The following is a 17,301-nucleotide window of genomic DNA, read 5'->3' as shown; positions in this document are numbered from 1 at the left end:
AGGTCAGTAATATCACAGTGTTCCTCTTGAAGAAAAGTTATTATCTCCTGCTCTCTCCAGCAGCCTTTCATACCGGATGGACAGGAACCTCCTGAAGTTTGAGAGGTCATTAAAGTTGTCCCTGAGACAAAGAGAGAGGAAGCTATAATGACTTTCTATTTTTTACAGTACCATTAACTCAAGAATGCTCAAAGAAAGTCTAACAGAGACTAAATGGGCATACATTTTTGTTTTATTTTTAAGATCCCTGAGACTTTATCAGCAGTGTCTCCTGTCATTTTTGTATATGTAAACAAGTCGTCTAAAATTTGTGTAATACCTGCTCAGTAAAAATCTTGTTTGTTGTTTGGAAAAAACAGTGCTTTCACTGTTTTTATATCAACGTAAGGTTTACCTAATCGTGTATGAACTTATATATAATATACTCTAATGCAATTTTTTAACAAAATATTGGTGTGTGTACTCTGGTGGCACGGTAGTTAACCTTACAGCAAGAAGGTCCTGGGTTTAAATCCAGCCTGAAGCCTTTCTGTATGGCGTGTGTATGTTCTCCCTGTCTCTGTGTAAGCACTCTGTCTTCCTCTCACAGTCCAAAGACATGCATGGAGTCAGGTTAATTGGTAATTTTAAATTGCCTGTAGGTGTGAATATGTCTCTATGTGTTAGCCCTGCAACAGACTGATGACCTGTACAGGGTGTACCAAAAGCCTTGCTCTGTGGCAGCTGGGAAAAGCTTCAGCCTGAATTGGATTTGTGGAAGAAAAGGGATGGATGGACACGCCATTACTCACCAATCAGACAAACAGGATCTTGGCAGACTAAAGGACTGAGATAGCCAGAAGCAAAAAAGTCCAAAATACATTACCCGTGCTGTTTGTATTATGTGGTAACAAAATTATTCTCCTTCATTAGAAACAGATAATAAAAACCTTCCTGCTAAAACAGTTTCTTATGGAAAAGTTCAATTTAATGAGCCAGGCAGCTTATTAAACTGAGTAATGATCAAGACAAGTGGACAAATTTCCAGAAGATATCAGCAGAACAAAATGGATTATCACCATAAAACCAAGAAATGCCTCATGCTTGGCAAAATCATCCTTTTACAAAGAGAGGTCCTATTATTAGAACATAGTATTGGTATAATAACATGTTTTTTTGCCTTTAGTAAAACAAATTGTCTAACAATCTACATTATTTGTTGAAATATCATTTATTCATACTTCTCCGTTTATGAAAAAAGTGAAAAGCTGCTACCATAACATATACATCCTGAATGAACTATGATAGGGTTGTTGGTGCCACAGTAGGAAGTGACGGACAAGTCAGGCTTGACATCTGAATTATCCTGGACAATGCACAGAGTTCATTAAAAAAGAAGCACCTCAGTCATGAAAGTTCAATCCACCACCATATGTTATTGTTCCCATCTCAAATATGTAGTACAACACCAGTGTATGGATGCACACCTATTAACATAGCATTTTAAACATTAAAGTAATTAGAACACTTCAAAAGCATCCACATGTGCATTTCCCAAGTTAGAGTTCTTCACAGTGCGGCCAGAATTATGTCTTTATCTTATCCTTTATGAAAGTGTTGAGCTGTTAGTCTCTCCTCCATGCTGACTGTCCAGTAACACTCCATGGATGTTCTGAAGGACAGTGAGAGAATACTCAGTGAGAATACATTTGCACATTATGTTAAATATACAGTTGAGTTTACAGCCATCATCATTTTGGGCATTTAAGGATTTCTTTAAAGTGTTCTTTTTCCAGGGCAGATGACGTTTCTGCCAAGAAAAGTTGTCAAATATCCAGCCAGAATTATGTCAGAAGCTTGTTGATGGTAATCAAAAGCATTTGGTCATTTGGTCAAGGTGCAACTTGCTAAGCGAAAAATAGGAAAAGTAGGCATGACTTCTACACATGACTCAGTGTAGGAGAGGACAAAGGTTATGCAATGTTGGACTCTCACTGAAGCCATGGGTCAGAGTAAAAAAACAAACTATGATCAATACTGGTAAGTCAGTAAGTAGAAACTTACCACAAGCTGGTGGTGTGTACAACTCTCCATCAGCGACAGAACAGAAGGATGCTGAGAGAGAATGGAAAAAGGGACATGGTCCTCAGGATCATATCCCAGCTCTCTGAATACTTCCACCAGGTTCTGCAGGCCAGCAGACAGTAATAGTATTATCATTAGAGAAGTGCTTAGTGTTATGGTTAATATTTATGCTCATGGTCATGATACGCTTTGTTATCATTGCTCCTAATGGCTCCTAATCCTGTCCTTGGAAATGCATCTGTTCTTCAGTTCTGCTATTACACACATACAACAACTAACAGTTTGTTATACTGGAGATTTTCTTCAGGGGTCCATCTTATTTTGACAGCACCTCAATCATAGTACCATTAAAAGACTAAACATAGTGCCTGGAAGGTAACAAGTGTGTGATCTTGTAAGACTTACAAAAATTACAAAGCCTTGCTGAGATAAGACCTCACCTATTTTTCTACATTTATTCATTTTCCAAATTAATCTAATCCTTCATTTATTTTAGTTGTAATTTTTATTTATTAAATTTACTAAATGCTCAGTTTTAGCTCTCATAGGCATCCATACCGCAGTGTGCTCCTTCTGATTCGGGCTGCCGGAGGGAACGTGGCTTTTGTCTTCCATCTTAGTGATTTTGTGGCAGATGACAGAAAGGAGAGCAGGGATCGACACTTCCTGCTCATCCTCCAAAATGCTTGATGCACTGAGAGCCCCTTCTTCCTTGTAGTCAAGTTCAGAGGAGGAGAGGTCTGCATTCTCTTCTATGATGGGCATAGACTGAATACACAACCCACAATGATAATGTGAAATGCAATGCAGTGATTTTGCATGATACTTTTCCTTTTACATACTCACTTTGACAAGATGGCTCAGTGAGAAATGCGTGAGTTTTTGACCAAGGACCACGCTAAGTGCTCGGATGAAGCCCTGTGTGGGGTTGGGGTCTGCAGCAAAGTACTTCAGCATGGACACATAATCCAATCGAGAGGGCGAGAAGGAGTGGTCTGCAAACATGTGGAAAAAGAACTGAGGAAAGAAAAAAGACCACATTTTACAGTTAATTCATTTATTAACTGCAGCTCATTTAACCTGAAAAAAGATGATGGAGAATTAGAAAATGATCAGAATGACTGGATCCACTCCCTTTTGTGTTGTAGGTTAATGATTTTTACAATATGGAAATGAACAAAATGGCATTTTTTATTGTAACATTTCAAAAGCTGGAAAATGCTCTATAGCACCTTTGATGTTTTTACACTTTGTGGGGTTTTTTTGTCTTTTTTTTTTCATTTATGTTGATTGTGCACTACGCCCATCTAAATTTACCACTGTGGCAGTGAAACAACCCAACCAAGTTTTTAGGCTTGATAGGAAGTCACCTTGCGAAGGTTGGCCAGACGCACATAAGGTACAGGCTCAGAGGGGTCCTCGGGAACAGTCTGGACACTTTCAGTGGAGAACCACAACTCTGTCTGATGACAAAGAGGCAGGAAAGCTACTTAATCACTTCCTTTTAGGGAGGTATGTATTTCATTTTATACTCTACCAAATACATAATACAGTCTAAATGTGATATTATAACTCAAACCAAGGCCTGATCACGGAACAAGAAGGGTCATAGAAAGTGTGAGGGTAGCTTTATCTAGAGTAGAATGATTTAATGTGATTTTTAAAAAATCTGTTAAAATGTTACAGTTAACAAAGCAACAAATGGACTTACTCTCAAGTAGTTCTCCTCATTTATATAGCCTGTGTCACCAGTATCTGCTGCCTTGAACTGTTGTAGCACATCCAGCAGCTGACTTAACAAAGGAAATGGCCAAGGAAGAGCAGCACTGAGCAGAAACCGACGCCAGTCTACCAGCTCATAGCTGTCCGTCAATGAAGACACAATCTCCATCAACTGGGAACAGAACAGACAATAACACTGTTTGCAAAATCTGCATAATATGACAGAACAACATGAGGCAGAAATGTTTTGCAGTCTTTAAACCACACTGTCACATATTATTACTCAACTCTAAAAGTTTCTGTACCTGCGATTCACTTTTGTCCATCCAGGGCTCAGGCAAGGTGTCTTTGCCCATGTTAGTAGTTATGATATCTTTGAGCAAACTGAAGAACCCAGACGTAGACATGAAGCCTTAAAGTCAGCAGGGAGGAGAAGTAAATAATGGATTAACTGACAGACATTACTGTAGAATTAATTGCTCCACACCAGAGCTTGTCTCTCCAATTTGCACCTGATGGAGAAATGCTGTATAGCTGCTGGTACAGTAACTCTAGCTGAGCTATGGTTGGGGTGGACCTCATGGGTTTCTCCAAAGGAGGTGGACGGGGAGGGGGAAGTGGGCTAGCAACCACACGGCAGTCTCCATTCAGATAGAAGTCAGAACACTCCTGATGAATAGAATATGGAAAATGATGGAAGTGTCAGATTCTTCTGGAATAATTTATTAAAATGTGATATATATATATATATATATATATATATATATATATATATATATATATATATATATATATATATATAAGAAAGAAGTCATTACTTACCAACACCAGCTCATTCTTCAACTTAGCACCAGTCTCTATATGGTGGTGAACCACTTCTGTTAATTGGTCAATGCTAAAGAAAAGAAGAAAGACTCATAAAATATGAAGAATTTCTTTTATGCCATTTATGACAGAAAATCTCTCTGATTCAAAAATAGTGTATAAAAAGTTGACCATTAGTATAACATTTATCTTAGTGGCAAAAGCACCTATTGACATACATGTATAGCATTATGGTAACAATGACATACTAAAATCATTTGTCGCACAATAAATAAAAATTACATCAAGGGGCAAACGTGTGGTGATACCCTTTGCAAATTGTGAGGCTTAGATAATGCAATTACACTGATAGGTTACTAGATCTGAAGACTTTCAAGCTGATGCTCACACTGTACCATACCTCTTCATTTCTGCAAGATAGCGTTCGTGTAGCCACTTCTCCATGTTGCCAAAAATCTCTTCTACTGTGCTTTGCAGAGACTGTACCATCACCAGACCATGAGCTTTCACCAGTGCAATGCGGGCCTTTACCGCATCCTCTAGAAAGCAGGCACATGCACACAAACAACCATATATATGGATATAAGAGGCAGAGAGAGAAACCACTTAGTGTGTGTGTGTGTGTGTGTGTGTGTGTGTGTGTGTGTGTATACCCTCATGAATTACTGCAGCTGAATATTCTCCGTGCAATTTTTCTCTAACTTTAGGATTATAAGACTTCTCTGAGTTTCTCTCCTCGGCTGTTGCCTGGCTGGGTGTCTGTGGTAGGGATGACTGATCTGGAGCAACAAAATGAACAGTGAAAGTTGTGTGGGCACCACTATGACTTTATTAATAATCTACATGAGACATGCCTTTTTTGGATGACTCCTTTTGTTTGTTGGTTTTATTTTCACTTGTGGAGGCTTTCTCCTTTTCTTTCTCTGGTAGTTTCTCGTCCTGCTCTTTTATCTCCGACCGGTCTGTTTCTCCTGACACCTATAGAAATATATAATCCATTCCATTCAGAAATCAAGTATATACTTCCATAAAAATACCTCCATGAATTTTTTTTAGGAATATACATAGACCATTACCAGATTGCTGATAGCTGTGAGTGCTTCCTCATAGCCAGATATCAGTTTTTCGTGTGGTGGCTATTATATTTAAAAAAAAATTTTTTTAAGTGAAATGGTCAATAACATCAACATTTTTATGTAAGTTAAGGTACAAATTCACAAACCGCATCTAAAATCCATTAACATTAGCAAGATGTGTCTATGTGTGTGTGTGTGTGTGTGTGTGTGTGTGTGTGTGTGTGTGTGTGTGTGTACGCTGAAAAATAAAGGGCACATAAAGAGAGACAGGAAATCTGACTTGAACAGGTTCTGGCTGATCTTGGCCTTTTGTCTTGGAGACCCTTCCAGAGGCTCCAGGATGTCTGGTGAGTGGAGTACTAAAGAAAAAAACAAAACAAAACAGGGAAGTGTTTCTATGACTGAACAACAAACAATGAAAACCAGTGCAAGTGTGCTTCTCCCTTACAAATGTAACTTCTTCTTGTCCTCTCCTTCATCCAGATTGCACAAACTTGATCCTGGTGGTTCACTACTGATGAAACAAAAACTTTCTGTGCTCATTATGTGTAAATATTTAGCATCCTATCATTTCACTAATTAATATGTATTAATATGTCTGAGCGGCTAATAATAATATCCGTCTTGCCTCTCATCCTGATCCTTATTTTCTGTGTTTTCCATTAAAGGAACATAAAAAAAAGTTGAGAGTGGTTTGGGAAGCATCTGTCCACACATGCTTAAATAGTAGACCCTGAGAATACAGAGCGTCTCCTGGAAGCGGTTCAACTCCACCTACACAGCATTAACAATCAAAGATTATGGTGATATTTAAGAAACATTTTATGTAAGAGACATAGCCAAAACAAAAACTACAATGTTACCTGCGTAAGTATAGAGTGGTGGTTGACGAGAACAACAATGTGCTCCTCCAACCAACCATCACTCATGAGAGAAGCCCTCTCTTGCTCATCCTGCTCCTTACGCTTGTCAGTAATGTCCCACAAACGTTCACGTAGCTCCTGTATGCCCGCAAATCATTAAATCATAAATATATGTTTTTTTTATTTTAAGTTTATTTCATTGGTTTTTAATACAAATTTCATGATTTTAGGAATATTTGTTTTGTTTTGTATTGTAAAGTCTTACATCCAATCTCAGATGTAGCTCTTCTTTGGTATCCTCATCTTCTTTCATATCATCGGGTATGCTGTTGAAGTTCTTCTGCCATTGAGACACTAACTCCTGCTTTAAGTCTGGGCGCCCCAAATAATGTTTGTAATGCTCTCTGCAGACACCAAAAACCAAAGAATGCACATTAATAAATTAATATAGCACCCGTTTTCATAAATGATTGTTTTCAATGAAAATTCATCTTTTATTTGTAAAACATTTCTGACCTATAGGTTTAAACAAAGGCTTGGCAGAATACCTGATATTAAACAGGTGATGGTTGATAACAGAGCGTTGCAAGCGCAGCTCTTGCATCACCGTCTTTACACCGTCTACATAAGAATCGCACAATGTGTCCCAGTATGAGCACAGGTACTCTGGGATCTCCTAGACAGGATCAAATGGAAGTATGAGAGGACAGAGTAAAAAAAGACAAAACCAAACAAAATACTCTTTAATGCAGCAGAAGATATATAGCAACGAATTTCATCTAATAAATCTCATTAACTCTGAAACTGCTCATGGACTAAATTGTGTAATAAAGCCTCCCTATAGTTACCTCCAGGGAGTCATATCCGCTAACTAACAAAACTAAATCTTTCAGGGAAGACAACAAATGTATACAGGGTCGTATCATACTGGAGGAAGTGGCTCATCCACATAGAGCTGGACAGATGATCGGGGGCAGAAAGACTTAGACTTAGGTGAGTTTTTGGGGGCTCCTTGACAGCTAACACTGCACACTGAGGATAGTGATGCACTCCTACTGGGCCCTTTTGAGAAAGCAAGAAAAAATATGTAAATAATCACAAATTAGTGCCAAACCACCCTAATATACTTATTTGTCAAAAATATCAAATGACCTAAAACAAGTCAGTGAAAAGACACACATAATTGTTTAAATTAGCAGAATACTGAGCAAGTCACCTCTGAGACTTTGGACCTCTTCCTCTTTAAGGCTGGAGCAGGACTCTGTGGGCTCAATAGTTTCTTCAGTGAGAGCTGTAGGCTGGTCTACACCTGAAGGTACACTTGAAGAGGACAACTTGGGAGCTTTTGCACTGTCTAGTACGGCATTTTCAACAGGAGGACTGGAAAAAGCTGATAAGAGAATATGTCATAATTTTGAAAGTAAATGCTATGAAGAAGTGATCTACAACACTTAGTTTACTATATAAATAAAAGTACTGTAGCTAATCCTGGAAGCATAGGCAAGGATGATGACAATCCAAGTTCACTAAATTGAGCTGAATTACAAAACTCCAACCACTCACCTCCCTGTGTTTTCAACATAGCTTGATGCAGGATAGACTCCACCCTACTGTAAAGCTCCTGAACGTCTACATCTGCATCAACACGGACCAAAATGTTTTGCTTTTCGCCAAACCATTTCTCCAGTTTTGGCCAGGTATCCTGAAAAGCTGTTATCCTGAAGGGAAGAAATCATGTTGGATATTAACAGACACAGAACAAAGGTTATTCCTTCAAATTAAGCTCCCTATTTTCTTCTTTTGTACCTGTGTCCAATCTGTGCCAGATACACATTCTTGTCTGCATGCTGGGAGGTTCTAGGAGCATCGTCCAGATCTGCACAACATAAACATTACACTAAGATTTAACTTGTTTCATGTAAACACAGCCTAACAGTTAATATTTGGGTGAATCTTAATATACATTTTTAAGCTCCTAAGAGTTTATCAAACCCATTTTAGTGTATCCACGACTGATTGCATGCTCATCAGGGATATCCAGGAGCAAAACCAGGTCCAGCACAGGTGCAGGGGGTGGTTGAGGTTTTGGTGGATTGGGATCTTTAGCAAGGTTCTTGCTGCTATTTACAACTTCCTTTTCTAAGGATACATCTCCACCAAGGGCTTTCTCTAGAAGATGTGCCTGAGCGATGTCAAATGGGAATCCATCCAGAATCCAACCTGACTGAGATGGAAGCTGACTAATGCAGACACAATAATTATTTCACTATGTAGAGCATGATTTGTTGTTCATTTAGTATATGAATATTTGGATTTCTATTACCAACATGACATTTACTGGTAAAATTAAGACAATGGCCTCAACATTTCTCACCTGATCGCCTCTACTATAATGTCCACTAACAGCTCATTAGGGATAGTGTTCCCTTTCCTCAGCTCTTTTTCCACAGCAGCTCCTTGTATGGCTCGCTTCGAAAGCTGGAAAAGTAAGAAAAGCTTTTACCCAAATTCCAAATCATTCGATTTTCCAAATATATATTTGTTTTTTTTAACAACAAAGATCAAAAACAATTTCCCTCAGGCAGATTGGTGTTATAAAATGGATACAGGCTGTTACGTAGTATAAGTAAATAGAAAAATGATAAGTAAATTCAAAGATGATAAATACAACACATACAGTACACAAACAGCACTTACTGTTGCATTACCAGCTCTATTTTCTTCTTGGTTTTCAAGATCTGGAAAAAGATGAAAAAAGAAGTGATGATAACAGCTTTGTGTACTAAGCAAAGAAACACACCATTGTGTATAATACAAAACAGAGTAGAATAAAATCATTAGACCTTCAGTAACCCACCAGATTTCACTGATGTGTTTGCGAGAGATTGCTCATTGTCTTCCTCACGCTGCTGCGCTGTGCCCTGTTAATTTTGTCCAAAATAATTGTTTGAAATGACAGCAGAAATAACTGAAATGTTTGCCGAGAGGTTAGTTATGTTTGGCTGTAACTGCAAAATTGTCTTGGTAAAAGAGGAACCGTTTCTTGGTGTCTCGGCAAGAAAGAGGAACAAGACAAGAACTGAAAGGTAGACAGGAAGGGCTAGCCATGAAAATAGAAGATGATTTTCTAGGTGAAAAGTCATGATGATGTTGATCTGATCTATGTATAAAATGTATCTGTGACGCATGAAGGGGCGTCAGTAAACAAACCCTGATGTTATAAAATAATTGTTTGTGCTTTAGTAAGTTGAAGATCAATTGCTGTGTTCAGTGATCTTCCCACATGTGAATTAAAATCTTCGTTTGACTTCACCCGGCCGGACCAGTGTGGTTATTTTTCGATCACCTCTTGTACCCTTTCTCAATTCTTGAATCTTAACACCGTGAAAAATCTTTTAAAGTCTATTTATAATAACAATGGATGCTACTAAAGTTACAGTACTCATTTTACTGTCTCTAACTAACCTTCTCTCCGTTCTTGTGAGCATTCAGTGCCTCTTCAATCAAAGTATCAGTCGATAAGACGTAGATGCCATGTGCTGAAGCAGAAACAATACATACAGTGACAACTAACCATGCAATTATATCCAATATCCATTTATAATACAAGTATAATATAAGTAAAGATTTAAGTGGAGATTAACTTTGTGTTTGTATATGCATTTCTTATATCATGCCTTCAGCAATCTTGGACAGGCAGGTGGTCTTGCCAGAGCAAAACTTTCCAAGGACACAGGCCTTAAGGATAAAGTGTGGAAATAGGGATGATGATGGTTCAGTGATGGGTGGATCAACAACGTTCCTCAGTCGTTGGACAATGTACCCAAGAATATCATTGTTGGTCACGGGTAATTTCACTTCCACAGCTTCCTCTGGCCATCCCCACTCACCCATCATATTCTGACAAACGTATGTCAAAGACAAAGAGGACCTTAGGCATTCAGACAGCATCGGGTACTTGAATTTAGATACACACTTCTTCAATGTCAAAAATGTAGCTCAATCGCTCAATCAATGCCACTTTTTATTCTAAATAAAGTTACCTCGTCAACAAAAGTTAGCTAAGGGCAGGCAAATGTGCATACAAAATATGTTTGAAACACTGCATTCATATTTCAAACTCACAGTGTATTCATCATAGTCCTGGTTGTTGAGTATCTCCTGCTTCTGAAGCTCTATAGTGTCTAGTGGTTCACGGAACCCAAACCCTGGCTGGCGGTCCTTTACTGGCTCATAAAGTGGAAGACCACTGAACAGCAATTCCTTCCACTCTCTCATCAGCTTCTCTGGAATCCGACTGGACATCATAGCAGAAAATGACAGGAGGCAAAGCTTGAATTCTGAGGTTGGATATGGACTATAAATCTGAACAATCTCCAGTCTCTTAATTCAACCGTAATACGTTTCTTAATGTTGTCTAAATGTATTCATTTAGTCAATCAATGTTCACTGAGGTGGAAAATGCTGTAAATAAACTCTGCAGGGATGCTTAATCTGGTCATGAGTAGGAGCGCTGACACAGGACATGAGACATGTAAAACCTAGTATAACATACATACAGCATTGCAGATAGACGGATAGATCAAAAAAAGCAAATATGGGGCATGATGAGCATGAGAAAAGACAGTCTGGACATTTACATGGCCCGATTTTATTTGACCACTGGTCAGTTGTACAATGACAGTTTCCAATATTGGTATTTTTTCACAGGTTTGAACTCACATCAGCATTTGCACCATACTGTGCAGTGCTTTAGCATTAACATTAAAAACAACTTTCAGTTAGATTTCAGTTTGTCAGTACTTTCCTAAAATATTTTCTATTTTGTTTTTGAGTAAAAAGAAACTAAAATAAAATATAATCTATATTTTAAAAAGTGCCCAAATTATTTCAGTTACTTTTTCAGAAAAAAATGTGTTCTAATTTAAACAAATTAAATCTGTATATAGAGCAGAGTACGTGCTCTTTTCACCCTTAGTCCAATTATTCACATCATGAAGTTGCCAATGTAAAAATATTTCTGCAACTTATTAGTGGTACCCTCTGAAAACATACATAACACATTTTTGAATTTTCACACATTTATCAAATGACCAAGAGGTCTGTTTTGAAACCAAACACCATTTGCTGCATTTATACTTCATCTTTACAAAGCAACTATGTTACGTACTTTCCATTGAGCAGTCGATATTCTCCAACCTTTGTGGCCAAGTCCATTATCTGCTCCAAAATGCCCCTGCAGTTCTCAAAATGCTTCTTATATTTCCTTTGAGTTCTCTCAACAGCAATCCTGTTACAGAATTCAAGCTCCTTTTTGATCTCTTCTGCACGATCCAACTTAGCCTGCTGAGCCAGAGCCTATATGAGACCCCAGTCAGAAAGAGGGAATCAATGGAGAAGGTATAAAGGTTCCTGCTAATCACCAGTGTTTTTAAGAAATTAGGGAAGATGCTAAATATTACATTTCATCATTTACTGCATAAAATTTAGTACTAAGTTTTATTCACAAAGAGTTCTGAAGACAAAGACAAAAAATAACAAAAAGGAGAATTTATCACTACTACTGCCTAGTGCACAAAAAGGCACAAAAAGACCCTATAAGAGATTCTGTGTACATTTAATTATATGATTTTATACATTTCTTCTGTAAATAACAGCTGAATTTGAAAAATGTTTTCACAAAATTCTCCTCTGATGTTGCCTGAGAAATTAAATTAGTGATAAAACCAGCACAAAATGGTGACAACATACAAAATATTTGACATTTAGTTAAGTGACTCTATGTTCGTGCCACTGTCATCAAATCCCATAAAAACTATTAAAAAAAAACAGTAATTAAAGTATTTAGCATTGTTGTGTATTCATCGTTTATTCGTCTGTGCCACAGTACTCCACCCCCATACTGTTTCATCATATCTGCTTTTTGTCTTTTATTGGGATTTGTTGACAATTAAACTTATAATGTTATAAAGTGATAACAGTTAACCTGTAAATCTATACCACTGCTAATAATTATATGCTAATAAAAAAGCTATATTTTCACACTGAAACCATAGTGAACCATGAACATCACTAATTTGTTTTCCACTAAATCTGTCATCTGTAGTGTATCTGTGACCACTGAATGGACATGATTCATACACTCTTAGTATATCCTTTATCTATACCTCTCAAGTCCATCTGTTTCTCTTCAAGATAACAAATTCTATTGATGCAATACAACCTGTGTAAATCTGGCCTTTTATTTTTATCCCTACTCGACAATTAATACTATTACTGACCAAGCCTAATACAAAACAACAGCAGTGAGACATCCCTCCTCATATATCATCCTATCTCACCGCCTCCCTGTCCAGAGCTTCCTGGAAGTCTCTCTCTCTCCGCTGCTGGTACTGCTGTTCTCTGAACAGGCGGTTCTCTCGGATGACCTCCTTCTGCATACGTATCTGAAGTAGCTGGGTTGCCAAACGCTGCTCCTGCTGAGTCTGACGTGTCAGTCGCTTCACCAGTTGCTCCTCTCGTCGTGCCTCCTGAAGGGTGGGGAAGAGGAGGCTAATTAGCTGATTTGGGGGTTAAAATGACAAATGACAGTCAAATAACAGACTATTTGAGGTCAAAGAAAATAGGAGGGATGGAAAAACATTTGAGAACCACTGGATTTTTTAAGTATATCTAACAAAGGCTATTAATATTTCTAAGCGAGATGTTTCACCTCCTGAGCTTCATGGACCTTGAGCTGCTCCACCAGGAATCTGTCTTGTCTTTTCTCTCTCTCCTTGCAAGCTATAGCATTTTCCTCCAGCCTCTTTCGGATTTCTTGTATGTATCTGTTGCTGGACTGTAACATCACCTTATTTCCACGTCCAAGCAAATCACGGCCCTGACTGCTGCTACCAAGGGAAAAATCTATGGGGGACTGACCACTAAAAATAGAAAGAAAGAAAAAAACATATGTAAAAAGTTATATGGTAGCAAAGATTTAAGAGTGGAACAAATGTCCATTAAAACAGACATTTAAAAATATGCTTAGTTCATAAATAAAATATTTTCCTTTTCTCTTACCTTGATGATAACCCAGCAGTAATTACCATCTTCCTGTTTGTCTCAAACTGGACTATTTCAGTCTGGACTATCTATGTGAACAAAACACAATAACACCCAAGAGACAACAGACCAAAAATGAAATTTCCTCTATGGGTTAGGAAATTATTACAGCATTTTTAGCTCTATCACACCTGTGCTTGCCGTTCTTTGCGCTTCTGCTGCTGCTGTCTCTTCTTTAGGCTGAGTTGTGAAATGTATGGAGGTGGCTTAGGCACCTGCATATAAGTAGTCTGCTTAAAAGTCATGCCTTTGTGCTTCTGATGAAATGCCTGCAACTGCAACATACACAGTTCAGAGTAGTAAGTATCTCAAACTTTATTTATTGCAATAGCATAATATAAGATAATGTAAGAAAGGAAAGGGGTTTTAGTTATAGACCAATTTAAGTAAGCTAATATTCTATTTAATCTTCCAGCACCTTGTCAATATTCTTCAGTCTTTTCTCATCCTGGACTTTGACTTGTCTCTTCTGCTCGATTGGAGGGGTCACCACAAACTGCTGTAATTTCTCCTCATAGTGCTGGGAAATTTTCTGAAGTTTCAATTCTGTATCACGTTTCACCACCTGACGCAGTCGCTATGTGAAAGGAAAAAACACTTGAAAATACACCTAAGGGCCCAAATCATGATTTCATTTTTCATTATTTGTAAAAAGCAAAACATTTTTAAACTCTAAATATGTTTCTTACCGATCAAAACAAACCTGCTTCAAAAGGAAAAAAGCCTCTAATAAGCACATACAAAACTCAACAAACAGCCCTCTTACGTCAGAATAGATCTGATGCTCCTTTTTGTGCAGGCTTGCACATCCTGCTGGCTGCATAATTTCCATCATTGTCCCACTAATTTCTGCTTTCCTGTTCTTCTCAAGTGAGACATAGAGTTGGTATAGGAGGCGTGTGGCAGCCCCCTGCTTCTCCTGAATTAGGTCTTGGGCTGTGTTTATGTCGAAGGAGATCCCAAGTAATTGGAGAGTAGGCTCAAGGCGGGTAAAATTATTCAGTTTGGAGACAGAGGTGCTAAAACGAAAGGTGTGATTTACACTTATTATGAACACCTTAAATGAACTGCAGAATTAAGCACCTGTAGCTAAGAGACAGAAAAAGGGGCAACTTACTCTTTCTTCATAAACATATTGAAATCGTTTTGCAGCTGATATTTATGCAAAACTTCCCCCATTAGGTAACCACTGGCGAAATCTTTGGCAATGGTCTTTGGCTCTGTAGAAATGAACATTTAGTCGTTTACCCAAACAAAGACTGGTATAATATATTTTGAGCAGTCCAGACAAACTATTGGCTTAATGAGTTAACGTGTTGATGAGTATTGTGTATTAACTTTGAAATAATATCCCTTGGATTGTTGACTTTATAGATGGACTAGCCCTTTGTCTTTTTAGCGTCCAGGAGCTAATAACAACATCTATACCGAACTTTAGCTTCATTAAGCTAGCAGCTAGTTCGTTGGACAAACTTACCTACAGCCTTTGACAGCTGGAGCTCCTGGTTCAGCCACCGGCACAGTATATCCGACATCGTACTTTTTCAGCTCTTACATTTATACTCAGACAACACACCACCTAACGCTACTAAGACTATGACATTTTAGCCCCAGGATAACGTCAGAAAAAACAGCGGAGCATATCCCACTGGTACACCGTTGCCATGGCGCCCTATCAACATTACCGCTGGCGTTATTAGAATGCCTCAGTATAGCTTACCCTGGATCAGTTTTTATTTCACAAACAAGTGTAATTAAAAACTAGAATTAATAACTGCTAACCGATCCAGAACCTGTGCTACTTAATACTAAAGGGACAAAAGTATTTTTAGCTACACAACCATCATCAGACATTAAAGTAAAATAATAATTTGTAATGGGGACTTAATAATAGCACACTGGGCACGTTGATTATGGTTAAAATGTTTATTAAAAAAAAAATATGGAAAAAAAGAACCACGCCGACAAACTAACAGCCAGACAAGTCATTTTATTGCATTGAAACAAATAGTATACCATTTTGTGTTAGTAGTGTTAACATTTATTTTTTCCACTCGGACAAAATGTAGTGTTTTCATTCAATAAAATGAACGGATAAAATAATCTGCTAGATATCACGAATTTAAGAACAATTTCCTGAAATAAGGTAATTTTTTTTTTTTAAATGCACAATACTTTCAGTCCTGTTGTCATGCAGAACACTAAGTGTTAGTTTCCAAGCCATATGGCAACATAAACGAGAAGTTTACAAGCCACTGTTTTGTTGTGATATTTTAGATAGCATGCATCAATTTCACAAAGACATCCGAGGCCAACGAGGAAGATGTGTAAAGCAGCAAGTTTACACTGGTATACAAAGCACATATTCAAAAATTCTACAGTGTAAACACTCATTAAAAATGAAGATGAACCTCAGAAAACAGCGGAAACTTTAAAGAAAAATTGCTCGTCTGCAGCTGCAATGAAGAGATCTCTAGCCTTACATACACTTTGTCTGGCAAAGCGAATCTCCTATGGAAAGATAGCAATGCAAAGCGGAGTAAGCTTAAAAAAAAAAAAAAAAAAAAAAAAAAAAAAAAAGGATCACAATTCTTATTCACTTTATATACAACAAATATATATTTCAAATCTGACTCTGTTTGAATTTTCCTCTCATTAACTAAATAGTAGAGGGAATATAATGCCATTTTATATAAAACATCAGGAGATTTTGTATTGCAAGAAAGTAAGGGGAAAACAGAAAATCACACTAATGTACAGTTTGTTGCATTAATAATAAGATTTCCAGGACAATAAAAAGGTGCCAGTCTGTTGATCAAAATCAACATAAATCCTGTAACACACTGTAACTTATAACCTTCGAAGCACTGCTTGTTTAAAAAAAAAAAAAAAAAAGCAAGCTTCGAAGGAACAGAATATGCAGCCATGTTTAAATACTCAGTTACATCCCCTCTTTAAAATAATCTTGGAAGATTATGATCTCCTATACTGAAAGTGGCTTATTCAGTACTGATGCAAGCTGTCGCCTCATAAATCAAAATTCAGAGCAGTTTTCTGAGAGAAAGAAAGGGGGGATACAATTTTCTCAGTAGTCAAAGAGGACTGACTGCCTGCCTGTTATCAGTTCGTCTGTGAAGACAGAGTTAAAGTTCGTTTACGTCATGATTCACGTCACAGTAGGTTTGCTTAAAGCTTGTTGGCTGGAGGCACTGAGAAACAACAGACCACATCTGCCGTGCGGGCAAGCCCTGGCCTGACTCTAAAAGAAGAAAAGAAAACAATACATCTTGCTTATTGTGTCAAATTATAAGCTTTCTATACTCATTTGTATTCAATGAGCATTTCTAGTCATTATCTATCATTTCTCTCCTTTGGTCCCTTTATCTAACCATAGAATTTAAAAGGCGGCATATATATATATATATTATTATAAAACATTTGTTTAAATGTACTGCAGACCAAAAGACAGTAAACACATAAACACAGCCTACCAAAATGATATTAAGTTCTTGTGCAGAACTCTCTAAAGAAACCAAAGAAATCTTCGCAATCCACACCGACACACCGAGAAGCCATAGCACTCACTAAAACTGATGACAAATGACATCTCCTGTACATTAAACTAAAGTGTGGGTGGGATCCACATA

At 37.7% G+C, this 17,301-nt stretch overlaps 1 protein-coding gene across 3 annotated transcripts; it reads right to left on the bottom strand.

Annotated features, from left to right (window-relative positions):
• Nucleotides 1-926: 926 nt before the first annotated feature.
• Nucleotides 927-15,348, bottom strand: spef2 (sperm flagellar and cilia associated 2). Of its 3 annotated transcripts, none has more exons than XM_086314821.1 (39): nt 15,132-15,348; nt 14,772-14,874; nt 14,421-14,673; nt 14,073-14,231; nt 13,786-13,929; nt 13,613-13,683; nt 13,263-13,473; nt 12,892-13,080; nt 11,721-11,908; nt 10,676-10,847; nt 10,228-10,450; nt 10,016-10,089; nt 9,408-9,471; nt 9,248-9,288; nt 8,925-9,028; nt 8,543-8,790; nt 8,357-8,426; nt 8,114-8,268; nt 7,767-7,940; nt 7,479-7,612; nt 7,099-7,226; nt 6,816-6,954; nt 6,551-6,688; nt 6,316-6,461; nt 6,136-6,198; nt 5,968-6,046; nt 5,688-5,747; nt 5,466-5,589; nt 5,265-5,390; nt 5,012-5,150; nt 4,609-4,681; nt 4,299-4,455; nt 4,092-4,198; nt 3,776-3,958; nt 3,435-3,527; nt 2,911-3,081; nt 2,623-2,832; nt 2,044-2,166; nt 928-1,651 (listed from the first exon to the last, which is right to left on the bottom strand). In XM_086314821.1, the coding sequence occupies exons 1-39, from the start codon at nt 15,187-15,189 to the stop codon at nt 1,586-1,588; spliced, it is 5,160 nt and encodes a 1,719-aa protein (XP_086170947.1). In that variant the 5' UTR covers nt 15,190-15,348; the 3' UTR covers nt 928-1,585. The 3 variants fall into 3 exon arrangements, with proteins under 3 accessions (XP_086170948.1, XP_086170947.1, XP_086170946.1); XM_086314820.1 differs by having other exon boundaries at nt 929-1,651; nt 6,136-6,201; XM_086314822.1 differs by lacking the exons at nt 14,421-14,673; nt 14,772-14,874 and having other exon boundaries at nt 927-1,651; nt 6,136-6,201.
• Between the last annotated feature and the right edge of the window lie 1,953 nt (nt 15,349-17,301).

This window comes from Aulonocara sp. 'chitande type north' Nkhata Bay, linkage group LG12 (assembly GCF_057382095.1).
Source record: "Aulonocara sp. 'chitande type north' Nkhata Bay isolate Kocher_YH1m ecotype deep benthic linkage group LG12, A_spYH_male_GT1.1, whole genome shotgun sequence".
Taxonomy (NCBI): Eukaryota; Metazoa; Chordata; class Actinopteri; order Cichliformes; family Cichlidae; genus Aulonocara; species Aulonocara sp. 'chitande type north' Nkhata Bay.
The sequence above is the reverse complement of the archived record's forward strand: the minus strand, read 5'-3'. Positions and strand labels throughout refer to the sequence as shown.